Below are 13,753 nucleotides of genomic sequence, written 5' to 3' on the forward strand. Positions count from 1 at the left end.
TTTTTACGAAATAGCCTTGAAGTGTGAGAAAAAGTGTTGTATGTTCTTGGTTGTATGTAAAAACAGACAAGTGATAAAATATTCCTTACGTCAATAACTCGAGTACCCTTCTGCTTCTTTTCATGTCGATGTTTCATATTTCCCGATCAGACATTCAGAAAGGTCGCCCTAAGTTTTTTCTTGTACTTTTCTTTCGGTGTTTTTATATACAAGGAAATATTTATCTTAATTACCGCATTTCCAAAATATTGATCACAAAAGTCGTCTATACGGTTGTTCGGTAACCGGGTGTTAGGATACCATGTCATGATTTTATTGAGAATGCAGAAGTATAACGTTTGTTAATAAATGTTCTGCGACAAATTGGTTCCTCGAAGGATTTTATGCAGCTAAATGCTCAGTTCCGACGCATGTACACCGGTGGACATGAATGCCTCCCTTATGGGTCTGGTACCGGAAGTGCAGGAAGAGAAGGCATTCATAGCCGTCACTGTACAGTATTGAGACGTCAGGCGCAGAAACTAAAAAAGTCAAGTGGACTAACGAAATGGCATTCCTTCTATTGGATGAATACCCGAAAACTTTCATTTACTCCGGGATAGTAAACACGTAAACTTAAGAAATTGATGCACGGGTTACGATATCTATAAATTTGGGAATAGTTGTGTCCCGAGTGAAAGAAAAACGTTGGTTTCCCTTTTTTCAGAAAATAGTATGCGTTGCAATGGGTTACAATGCTGCATATTCTATGGCGACGTCTTTTCTGAACGAAAGTTTGTTGGAGACAATGTCACCACGATTACCATGCACAGCTTGATAGCGATTTTGGGCGTAAATTTAATAATTAATTTAAGCAAAAATTTAAAAGAACTAGAAGAAAGTACACGAATGAACGGTCGTACGCGAAAAAGTACTCATTCTGGATACAACGTTAGATCTCAAATTTACGAGGTCTAAAAGTAAAGGGATATAGTCCAAGTTGAATTTTCACTTTCATTAGATACATTATGCATAATAAAAAGATCTTCTGCCTTTGACATACGAAACTTCTGCGATGGGTATCCGGGTGCTCGGTTATTGAATGATAGAAACATTTTTAGTCATTGTCATAAAGGGAATAAAATAATTAATCATGACTACCAAGTGCAGAATATCTGCACAATCAAAATACTTCAATAATTTCCACTTGTGAAAGTGTAATGTGAGTATCTTGTGACGATTCGCGCGAGGATCACTTAAAATTGCAAATAACAATAGCTAAGGCAGAAATTTGAGAATTTACAAATACATAACTTAAAAACGGGGTTCGCGAAACGATAAAAAATTTTTCTGGAAACAAAAATGTGTAATAGACCATTCAAAAGGGTGAATCACTTCACGGCCAATTACCTTGGCGAGAGTTCCAACATTATTATATTTCAATGTGTAATACTCCTCTACATTTCTAGGTCGCCAGAATTAATGTCAGTATTACGATATAGATAAATGCACTATTCATTGCTACCCCCATTGTTCCTATTTCTCACTTTGTATGTGATGTCTCTTACACTTGAAACGTGAAATGGAATTACAAATTACATGTGAATTTTTCACTTACATAGTAGCATTCTTTGATCTTCAATTTTATACTGAAATTGTATTAGTCAATTTTTCAGCAGAATTAACTATTAGTTATGTTGCCTCTTCTAAGCATATCATTCATTCAGCTTAAAGGATTTCCATTAGAGACTTTCCCATGACGACTAAACAAAATACATGATAGATATGTAACTTAGAAATCCTTTAGATACTGGGCTCGTGATCACTATGCATAATCCAAGGAAATCCCACTATAAAGATAGTTATAAAAATTCAGAAAATGCTTTGTGGAATTTCGAACATCGTGCGGGTTATATGGTTTTTGAATATCAAATAAATGAATTGTTTAAATGTATACAGGGTGGGGCGTGTATGGGAAGGACGTAGATAACGAGAGATATTTCAGAATTTTCCTCAGAAATTAAGTCAGACTTAGCGAATTTAGAATATTTTCAGAAAACTGTAACGAAATGTAATAGACTTTCCTGTAGAGCAAAGTTTTGTTCCTCTGAATTTCTTTGATAAGCATTAAATACGCGTAACAAAGTTATATAAAAGTCTGCGAAGTTTAAGGAAAATCAGCGAAATTTCACCAATCGGATGATGTTATAACTATTACGTTGTATGTATGTAAATGTGACTTTATTGTATCCGAATTATTTTTATTTAACTTGTAAGAGATGCTAAGGATTTTGTAAATTAAAAATCGTATAACAGAATGTAATTAAAATAACAATTTTCTGTTAAGTGTTATCATCATTTATGGCCAACGGATGGAACTGCAATAAGATTTCGTACAATATTTCACCGTCATTAAATTACCACGTCGATATGCTTAAAGATTGAATTTTGGCGTTGAGATATCAACTCTCCAAAATCTCGGGATTCACGAGCAAAACCATTACATGCAACTGATTTAAACAAATTGGAAATTCTCGGTCGATCACAACACAGGATGACAAAACAGAAGTGTACGCAACGTTTCATTCAATAAAATAATTATCAACAATTAATAATGATAAAATAGATTTTTAGAAATGACGTATTCAACCGGATTCGATGTGATCCTTATTAGCACTGATACAGGTGACGTTAAGGTGATATGAAAGAGTCAGCCTACAGAAGTCCGAGAGGTCAAATCGTAAGTGAGAGTATTCTCCGAATTGGATGTTCCGATTCGTTTCAAATTTTACCAAATCAATATATAGGCCCTAAAGTAGGTCCTAAAACTCATGAAATTTCATTTTTCATAACAAATTTATTTATTACGGACTCGAACCAATATGGCGTGGCCAGGCATGTTTCCGATGTTTTACGCTTCTTGGACGCTTAGAATCGAAAATTAAGAGTTTCAAGATCTAGTTCGAACAATTTGGGGTACCGTAGAGATGAAATATTGCAGAGTAAGATGGGAAAATATAGAAAATACTTTGACGAACGATTACAAGAGGATGGTTTGTCTCGTGGCTCGAACGCGTGTTTTTAGAGCATACATTTAGTTGCAGCAAAACGTCACAGATGGCGACGTTGGTCCTAAACAGTCCTTAGAATAATGAATTAGCGGGATTTCGACAGTTTTACATCGATCTCTTCGTCATTACTTTACCGAAATGACACATGGAACTCTTCAGTTCGTATAAATCTCAAGCTAGACTATAAATGACTTCAACATAAATATAAATGTCGGTAACGGGCCGCGCCAGATTATGTTACCACTTGAGTATTCAAAATGTCATTGCCACTGAAAAGGGTATTTTACTTTATCGACGACGATTAAATTTCTCAGCGTCTTTCATACTATCTTAAATGCACGTAACATTTTCGGCTACTCGCCGCATTTCCTGCGCCGATATTCGATCCCCCTCCCGACGCAATGATTGTTTTAGCAATTCCAAATTTTTGGCATTCACGTTAGCCATTTTGACAATGTGATCAAATCCGGGAAATCGGTTCTGCACTACTCTCGAGTCGTATTCAATTTGTAAGCTCGATCAAAGTATTGTTGTTGTAGTCTCTTAACGGTTGTCAAATATAAGACCATCAGGGGAAAAACGAAAACATGTACAATATGTTACGATACAATAAGGACGAGTACAAATAAAATAATACTTTCGTGTCAGGATAGAAACAACTTTGTATACACTTATTTTTTGTCACCCTGTATGTCAGTGTTAACTTCTAACTAGAAATTCGTCAGCATATCATCAGAAGCTATACATCGTTCTCTAAGTTCCAGGACGGTTTTATACATTCCAAATCTATACAGATTCTGGTGTTTACATATTCGAGAAATCCAAGATAGATTTGGAATGTGTAAAATTAATGACGCGTTGATTAAATACCAAGGATTTGTGCTCGATAAGATACAGCAATTCAGGTATAAATTAAGTAAAGATGTCCTTCAAAACTTGGTCCATACTTCTACTGTGATTTCACTTATTTGTTTCAAAACAATTGAATTGTCAGTATTCGTATAGTAAACAGGGTCTCGCTGAGAACTGCTATATTATAATAGCCTCCATTTTGGAAAGAGAATCATCCTATTATATCATTGCGCGCTAAAAATTGGAAAATGAAAAAGAAACTTCGCTGTACGGACCAAGTTCCGCAAATTCTATTATGGGCGATTTCCCTTATAATCTTGGATGGGATTTGTTTCACATGTGGGAATTCAGGACTTGAATAAAATCACAATCCCACGTCTCAGATAGCTTAACAGAATGTTTGCAATCTCATTAATAGCATTAGCTCAAAAGTCTTAAGGTGATATGAAAGGGTGAGCCTATATATACATATGAGAGGTCAAATCGTTCGTTAAAGTATTTTCGGAATTGGGTGTACCGATTCGTTTTAAATTTTATTACCTAAATATGGAAGCCCTAAAGTAGGTCCTGAACCTCAGGAAATATCATTTTTCATTAAAAATGTTTTTATTTATCATGGACTGAAACCAACATGGCGTCGTCCGTGCATGTTTTTTGATGTTTCACGCCTTTTGAATGCTTGGAATCGAAAATGAAGAGTATCAGGATTATACTCGAAGAATTTAGGATACTATAACAATGGAATATCACAGAGTCAGAGAGGAAAATATGGAAAATACTTTCACAATCGATTGCAAGAGATGCTGGCTTGCCTCGTGGCTAACGCATATTTTTAGAGCAAAAATTTAGTTGCACCTAAACATCATAGATGGCGCCTTTGGTCCCTTAGAGTATCAAAAATCATGAATTTACGGGATTTTGACAGTTTACTTGGACCCCTTTATGATTATTTTACCGAAATGACATATGGAACGCTTCATATCGCATAATTCTCAACGTAGAGCGTAATAGACTTCAACATAAATATTAAATATCGGTAACGTGACTCGTCAGCTTATGTTCTTACTTGAGAATCCAACGTGGCGTTATCGCCAAAAAGGGTATAGATGGATATTATTTTATCGACGTCAATTAAAATTCTCAGCGCCTTTCATTCACCTTAATATTTAGAAAAAGTATTATTACAAGAAGCTACACCTCGTACGAAACAATTATTTAATAAAACGTATCGTGTCGCCATAAACGTATTTTTAATTTGTTGAGAAACTAATACATCTACATTTTTTATTCACGCGGTGCCATTAAAGTCATGAGAGAAAAAAAATTTTTTTATAGATATATTACATCTCAATATATATGAGAAACGATCACATGGAAAGATGAAATTTGTTCAACGGTTGTGCTAATTATGCAATTCTTCGAATAAAATATATAAAGAGTTTTGTTATTTTTTATTTTGTTGTACCGTAATTTATTTCTGACGTAGAATTTATACCAAAAGTAGTGTGCAAAAGATCGAACCCTCAATTTTTTACATTTATTTTTTTATATAAGTAAGATAAAATAAGTAAGACACTCTAACTACAGGTATTCGCAGAAGTGGATATATATTTGCCAAATAATAGTTAAGGATTGCGATTAATGGCTTACCTGAAGAATAATATGTGGTGCTTTTGTTACATATCATACACGAGTTTTACTGACTTGACAATACGCGTACGGAACTATTTTAATTTAAATTTTATGCTTCTAAATTGCGTAATGAACTACATCTTAACTGTATTAATATTTATAGAAATTCTCGTTTGGAATTATAAACGGTCTCACTTTAGTTTGTGGAAATGGAACATGGTCTTCCTTTATCTTATTTAAAATTATCATCCCCGACGCGACTTCACTCGTGATATGTACAAGTAGAATTTGAAATTTATAATCTTTCTTGTTTATCTGTTTACCCGCTTAGGGGTTGGTTACAGCAAAATCCTGAAATTGGTTTTTAAGCATTTGTATATTTACGCTATTTAAATAAAAACCAAGTCGATATCTCAACGGGCTTGAGAGATATTAAGAAATTCGTAAAAACATATTTTGCCCCTTTTCACCCCCTTAGGGGTTAGATACAGCAAAATCCTGAAATTGGTTTTCGGGCATTTGAATGTGTACTCTTTTGAAATAAAAATGAAGCCGATGTGTCATCGAGCTTCAACGTTATTAAGAAAATTATAAAAACATATTCTACCTCTTTACATCCTCTTAGGGGTTGAATTTCAAAATATCCTGTCTCAATGAGCTCCTATGTTACGAAAGGAACATAACCCCTAAATTTCACATTGCTATGTTTAGCGGTTTGGGTTGGACGATAATCTCTTTTATATATAGATAGATAGATAAGGAAACGTCCCATTTTCCAGGCAAACATTTAACAAACTACATTTACTAAATGTTGGTTCCGTATTTGCGAATAGTTAAGCCTCCAAAAATAGCAAAGAAGTTATGACTTTTGTCTACATGCAAGCAATTCCACCTGTGAAACAAATTCCGTCATATAATAGTAAAGCGACTTTGCACATTTAAAACAAGTTTGATACGCAGGACGAATCTTTGAACACTTTTTTGTCATCGTGTGCTATTCATGGATTGGTCCGAAGTAATGTGACAAAATCAGGAAAAGTTGCTCCGGTTTGATAAAAGGATTTGATAGAAAGAATTTCTGTGGTGATAGCATTTTTGATAATTAGAAAAAACTATATATGAAAATTAAGAAATGGAAATTAATAATTTTGAGATGAACTGCTTACACGGCGAGAGAACCAAACGGTTGCCAAACGGTATCGATAATTTGTCAACTAGTATTAGACCGCACAATATACTAATCTTTAGAATATATTTTTTGTGAATGGTGAAACATATCTGGAATTAATAAAACTACCGAGATACTGACAGAGATGAGTGATAAGTGAAATCCAACTGATTCTTTGTGATCGGATTCATATTCGATGTGGATGCGATAGAGGGGAGTTGTCTATACCGTACAATTTTTACATTTTTTACTTTTATCTGCTCTAAATTATTAAACAAATGTTTTATACATTTTTATCAATACCTAAGTACATTTCCCGATATACTTTTGTGAGTTAAGTTCCGACATTCACCTGTGGAAAATAAATAACGCAACGTTTCGAAGAGTCTACAACTCGTACGACTTAAAAAACGGGTTTCCCAAATCATACCACCTGTGTCCTAAATCTTACTGCTACATTATGCATTAGAGCAAGTGGAAGATTGAAACTATTGAACATATAATAACGTATAAGATTTCTGTAGCGGTTAAATATTAATGCAAGTTATGTATTTCATGTAGTAAATATAAGAAATATTTAATTACTAGCATGCCCCGTCGCGGCTTTGCTCGCGACACGTGCAAGTAGAAATTTGTAAAAACACATTTTACCTCATTTCACCTCCTAATGGGTTGTTGACGGCGAATCCTGTTTGGGGTTGTATTTTATTCGCTACGCAGAGTATCTTGTAGAAAAAGGATATATTTTACGAGAGCAGAAAGCAGAGCGCATACGAAGCGGGAGGAAACACGCGAGTAGCGGGAAAACGACCGAAGCGACGCAGTTCCGAAGCGGCGGCCGAACGAAACGGTAACGCCCATGCGCAGTCACACCGCTCAAGCTAGGCACAGTGAACAGTGATTCTCGACATCCTGAAATGGTCTTTTCGGCATTTGTACGTACCTACTTTTTTTTAGGGAGCTCCAAACTCGAGATCGTTGCCTAACCTCGACGACGATAGCTGATGGCAAAAGGCCCCAGGTGAGGGCGGTGTTGCCGGGGCGTTCCGATGTGCCGTAGAGTCATCAGGGGAGTCATCTTGTTCGATGAACTTGCCGTACCAGGTAGCCTGAATCGCGACTCTTTCGCAAGCGTTTCCTAATCGCGTGTCTGTATTTGGACTTCCATGGCTAACGTCCGGTAATCGGACTACGACATTTTCCCTACATCCGGAGGTTCAAAGGGTGCCTACGTAACAGGAGGTTTACAGCATTCCTGTACTCGGCGAAGTATTTTATACGGAAGAGTTTTTGTGGAGATTTACAATTACTGCCGCAGTCCCGTCCTTAAGGGGATGTGAAAGTGGCATCCGAAAGGTCAATCCTTCGTGAAACTTTCCTTCAAACTGGGAGTACCGAGACGTTTCAAACTATACAACGTGGATGTGGAGGCACCGAGGTATATCTTGGAACTCATGAAATTTCATTTTTTACTACAAATTTTGAAAACATCTGTAAACAAATTTTTAAAAAATTCAAATTTTATGGGTGTCAAAACCTTTATAGCTTCCATGTTCACATTGTCAAGTTTGAAACGATACGGTACACTTAGTTCTCAGAAAAATTTCATAAACGAGTCCTCTTCCGGCACTTTCACATCACCTTAATTCCGACGGCTGAATTCTGCCACGTCATAGTGGTGAACCGTGGTATACTCAAGTTTTGTGCATTTTTCTATCCTATGTTCAATTTAATTGAGCGTACCATATACAATAATATCCTAAATGTTAGAAAATTTTATTAGGAGCGTTAAAAGATCCGAAATGTAGCATTTTTATATAATCTTTGATGGTGACCATTGTAAGTAAGGCGGAGTATATTTGACTAATCATCAGTATTCTATGGATGCATCGGGAGTGGAAGGTGATTCCAACGCAACTTCTTCGTAGTCTCGTTCCAAAGCAGCTAAGTCTTCACGAGCTTCCGCAAATTCTCCTTCCTCCATACCCTCACCGATGTACCAATGTACAAATGCTCTTTTATTGTACATTAGATCAAACTTGTGATTTAGTTTAGCCCAGGCCTCCTCGATGGCGGTTGTGTTCGACAACATTGACACGGCTCGTTGTACCTACGGTAGAGTTGCAATTATTTATCTACGAAATAATTAAAATTGAAAAACAGATTTCCTCAATTTTTACCGGGCATTCCCGATAACTTGTGCATGAAAATAATTAATGTTAATGAGGTATTTATATTCTCTTTGATCAAACTATGCGTAGAAAGTTCCCCGAGTAAATAAAGGAACTTTTCGGAGATTGATCTCCTTCATTAACACATGAGAGTGATATGAACAGTTTAACACGTGATATCAGTATCTTAATTTATCGTTATTTTTTCGACTTTAAAATCATTTTTTATCATTTTAAGTTTGAATTTAAAATGAAGGTTACTCGCGCTTTGATTGGTGGAGGCCAAAACGAAAAATCTAGAAAAATCTTTTACGCTCCTAAAAATATGTAAAGTTTACATCTGAATTACTGCAGTTGATTACCTTCGCTAGATCCCCCCCAGGTACAACAGTTGGTGGCTGATAGTTTATGCCCACTTTGAATCCGGTTGGACACCAGTCAACGAATCGTATGCAACTTTTGCCCTTCATCGTAGCTATGGCCGCGTTAACGTCCTTAGGAACGACGTCACCCCGATAAAGCAGGCAACAGGCCATGTATTTTCCTTCCCGTGGATCACACTTCACCATTTGATTTGCAGCTTCGAAGCATTCGGCTGTGATTTCCGCAACGGACATGCCCTCGTGGAAGGCCTTGTCCGCCGAAACAACGGGAGCATATGTGGCGAGAGGAAAATGTATTCTTGGATAGGGCACCAAATTCGTCTGGAACTCCGTCAAGTCGACATTCAAAGCTCCATCGAACCTCAGGGACGCGGTAATGGATGAAACCACCTGGCTAATCAATCTGTTCAGGTTGGCATATGAAGGTCTTTCGATTCCTAATTTACGTCGACAGATGTCGTATATAGCCTCGTTATCCACCATAAATGCACAATCGGAATGACCAATCGTCGTGTGTGTCGTTAAGATCGCGTTGTAGGGCTCTACCACAGCTGTTGATACCTAGAAAAGTGTTCGATACATATTCGCCTTCTTTCAACGTACTTCAATATGAACCAAATTGTGTTTTAGAGAAGCTGAACTGAGTTCGAGGGACGATATCGCGGTGAAACCGAAAAACGGACGTTTTTTTCGAAATTCTTTACAAATTTATTATAAACCATTTAGTTCTACAAGGCATTTGTTAGTAAAAACGCCCTACCCACCACCCCATTGATCCCAAGAGAATGATATACCACCAGCTGTCCAACGATACTTCTCCTTCCGAACTCCATTTTTATACAGGTAGAAAGTGACTACTTTCCTCCCCTGGAAGACAAAGTGTGACGTAGCACGTAATAGGTAACTTTCACCGCATTTTATCAGGGTCTACCTTGATAAAGCGAATTACAACGTTTGCGAAACGTCGGCCCTTTGGCGACAATGAACGCGGGTCACTCCCAAAAGCCACAACAAATGTAAGGAACAAGTCTGACCGCAGAAACTTTCACCACGCTCCACAGGCACTGAAAATCGGACTTTCGGTGGGGGGGAAGGGTTAAACAAATATTTGTATTCCTTGCATCACATAAAATTGAACAGATTCTTGAAAAACAGAGAATAACATTTTTCTTTGTTTAACGGTATAAAGTGCTTTGCCATAATATGCACGTTACACTTTGCGGACCATTGACATAGTTTCTAAAATGGTGAACTCCCTTCAGGTTCCGTGAAACCCAATTTGGTTCATATATGAGTAAAAATAGTACACGTATTTCGGGAGTGCAGTAGGTGATTACGAATCGTGTGTTGCAGCTCTCGCTTCATACATACGGGAAATTTAACTTCGTAATCGCCTAATTTTCGCCCTTGTTACGTAATGAATTGTTATGTAACGCATGTATGGTTTACACGTGCTTTTACGCCTGCCTTCGGTACCTAAATGCATAACAAAGTCGCGAAAACCATGCTTTGCCACATACAATATCGTGGGTACCACCGAGACAAGATCTTTTACGCCCAGGATGCTTGCAATACTCATCTTCTGCTTGGGCGCCTATGACTTGTATTACAAAAACCATACTGGGCGTAAAAAGTCCCATTTTGCCTTCTTGGTACACGATGTACCATTATTCCTCCGGTAGTATAAACTTAACCAAGAGTGTAAGGTGTTTCGTAGGGTAGATGTGAATAGTCAAGTATTACAACAGTTAAATGTCCGTTAAGGAGGGTTCAAAACTCACTTCCATGTTCCTTCTAAGTCTGTTCGAAGTTCAGGTTCAGTAGTGGATTACTTAGTCTATGTAAAAATCGTATGGAGATCTTAGTAAGTTATGTTAATCGTATCACACTCACTTGGGGCGCTGGGTATACGGCGAATTCAAGTTTACTTTTCTTCCCGTAATCGTCGGATAACTTTTGCATGAGCAGTGAAGTAAATCCGGATCCTGTGCCTCCACCGAAAGAATGGAATACAAAAAATCCTTGCAGACCCGTACATTGATCGGTAAGTCTTCGGACACGATCCATTACGGATTCGATGACTTCCCTACCGATGGAATAATGCCCTCGTGCATAATTGTTTGCAGCATCTTCTTTTCCAGTGATCAGTTGTTCAGGGTGGTACAGTTGCCTGTATCGTCCAACACGCACTTCATCTAACATTTAAACGATCAGGTTTCAATTCACTCTTTTCGACGTTATCGTCAATGTGTATCGTTATTATAAGGCGTGTTTTTCATATTTTTCATCGGAACGACAAAAACGCAAAACTAATCGTTACGGCATTCTCGGAAAAGAATAATTATACATAATCACGTGTAATTCTGTACAGCCATATACTCTGCCGTATATGATTATCTTGAAGTGCATGTAATCGAGATCTATTAATGTCCAATTAAGGATGAAATACATATTTTTGATATATAATAAAATATAGTGCCACTTGTAACCATGTAGAGCCTGCGTGACCTGATATATTCTTGTATGGCTACTAGGAAACAATACGCAATCGGATATAGTGCTATACCTATTCCGGCAATACAAATCTACTCAATCGTGTATGACAAGATATAATTGTGCACATCTGCAGAATTAGGAAACTTGGTACACAAGAATATCAAAGGAGTGATCGTTCGTCGCGGTGCTAAATAACCAATGGGATTTATTCTCCGGTGCTCCAAAAAGAGACTTTTCAAGAATAAAATCACCCTGATATCGGTGCCTTCAATTCCTGATAATGCAAACTACAATGGTTGAGAAACATAGACGAGCTGTCAATATAAGGAACAAATTTAACCAAAAAAGTAATATTATCGCCAAAATTAATATTAGAACAATAATTCCTTGTATTTTTTCGAGCATCATCTGTGTATAAAAAACCACATGGAATTATTTAACAATTCAATATCTGCGGTCACGTTAAATTCACATTATTAAATTCACTTATATACATATGCATATGAGAGAGACCAAAAGCGTTGCTTCGACAATAGTCTATATCTTCTAATTATTCAATTAACTAGTTACAAATAAAACGTGTTTGATCTGCCCTTAATCTCTAGCCAATTGTTTTATCTTGTAATTAATAAATTTGCGAAACTGTAATGCTGACCTACAACGGTTGGTTCAAGGTCAACCATGACGGCCCTCGGTACCATCTTTCCCGAACTGGTTTCGTTGAAAAATGTGTTGAAACAATCGTTAGGTATACCGGATATCTTGTCAGAAGGCATCGTTCCATCCGGTTGAATTCCGTGCTCGAGACAATATAATTCCCAACAACTATTTCCCATTTGCACCCCGGCTTGGCCGACATGCATTGATATACACTCGCGCTATAAAAAGAAAAACGGTATAAAAATAATAAACTATGCTATTTTGTACATTTATTTAAAAAAAACAGAACACGGCATTTAGCTCAACAATAGTAGATTTCAGTATTTGATAATTAGTATGAAATCCAAAGATATTATTTTGCGTACAAAGGAACGCGTAATAATATAAAATATAAACTAGAAAAATGAGGCTAATTTGTTTAAATAAATTGACATTTTAACTAGAACGTTATAAAAGATGTTTGGAATTTGACGGAAAGGAATATATTGAAATAAACAATAATATGACTGGCCAAGAATACTAGTCACGTGGTAGAAAAGAGAGTTGATTTACTAGCACATAAATATTATTATAATGAAAATTAAATTACAGATGTACATAATAGAAGCTTCTAATAGGACAGTGACGAAGTTAGGGCGCACGCCATTGTATGTAAATATGTAACGTACCATTGTGCTAAATTCGTATTTTTCTCCAGCCAGGATGAATAGTTTTCTTAAACTGATAATTTTACGTAAAGTAAAAAAGCCGTTTATGAAGAAACGACTTTGAAAGATACTGGAAAATTTAAAAAGAAATGTTAGCTGTCTAAGCAGCACAGAAAACTACGAATTTGGTTGATTGCGGTGACCCTGGTAACCGGTAAAATGAAAAAATAGGTGATTGTTGTGACATGTAGTCTAGTGGTAAACTTCATTGATGACTTTAAGTCATGTTCCTCAAAACTGTGACAAACAAGCATTAAGGAATTTATTTTGTATTTTATACATTGAACATACTCATGGCCATCATACATTGAATTATACTCATGGCCTTAGTGTATATGGACTACTGAACTGTAATCATTTTGGAGCGCACACGCGGTCCTGTATCCTAATGTTTGAAGACTTGCGCCACACAGGTACGCGTACTAAAAATAGTATGAATCAACCTTAAGATTTACATTAAGTACCTTAAGTCGTACGTTTACACCGTACGACGGTACAACTTTCCCTTCGGACTGTATAAATGATGCGCACGCATCGCTTAAACAAGGGCAGGTATATTTTCTCTTAGGGTGAGACAATGACGGAGAGCTACCCACCGCGTATCTTCGTCGCACCAATGCTTACTGAACTCTGT

At 36.8% G+C, this 13,753-nt stretch overlaps 1 protein-coding gene across 1 annotated transcript; it reads right to left on the minus strand.

Annotated features, from left to right (window-relative positions):
* Positions 1 to 8,490: 8,490 nt before the first annotated feature.
* On the minus strand, positions 8,491 to 13,229 carry LOC105704177 (tubulin alpha chain). Its single transcript, XM_012433187.2, has 5 exons — positions 13,081 to 13,229; positions 12,408 to 12,630; positions 11,150 to 11,451; positions 9,236 to 9,817; positions 8,491 to 8,812 (listed from the first exon to the last, which is right to left on the minus strand). Exons 1-5 carry the CDS (start codon positions 13,081 to 13,083, stop codon positions 8,573 to 8,575), a joined length of 1,350 nt encoding a protein of 449 aa, XP_012288610.1. The 5' UTR covers positions 13,084 to 13,229; the 3' UTR covers positions 8,491 to 8,572.
* Between the last annotated feature and the right edge of the window lie 524 nt (positions 13,230 to 13,753).

Source organism: Orussus abietinus, unplaced genomic scaffold (genome assembly GCF_000612105.2).
Source record: "Orussus abietinus isolate OABI.00-Male unplaced genomic scaffold, Oabi_2.0 scaffold84, whole genome shotgun sequence".
In the NCBI taxonomy this organism is placed as follows: domain Eukaryota; kingdom Metazoa; phylum Arthropoda; class Insecta; order Hymenoptera; family Orussidae; genus Orussus; species Orussus abietinus.

Excerpts from the sequence above, each read along its gene's own strand:
- LOC105704177 (XM_012433187.2), bottom strand. Across the intron at positions 11,452-12,407 it reads CCTTGAACCAACCGTTGTAG|ATGAAGTGCGTGTTGGACGA; the intron begins GTCAGCATTACA and ends TTTAAATGTTAG. Across the intron at positions 8,813-9,235 it reads CTGGGGGGGATCTAGCGAAG|GTACAACGAGCCGTGTCAAT; the intron begins GTAATCAACTGC and ends ACTCTACCGTAG.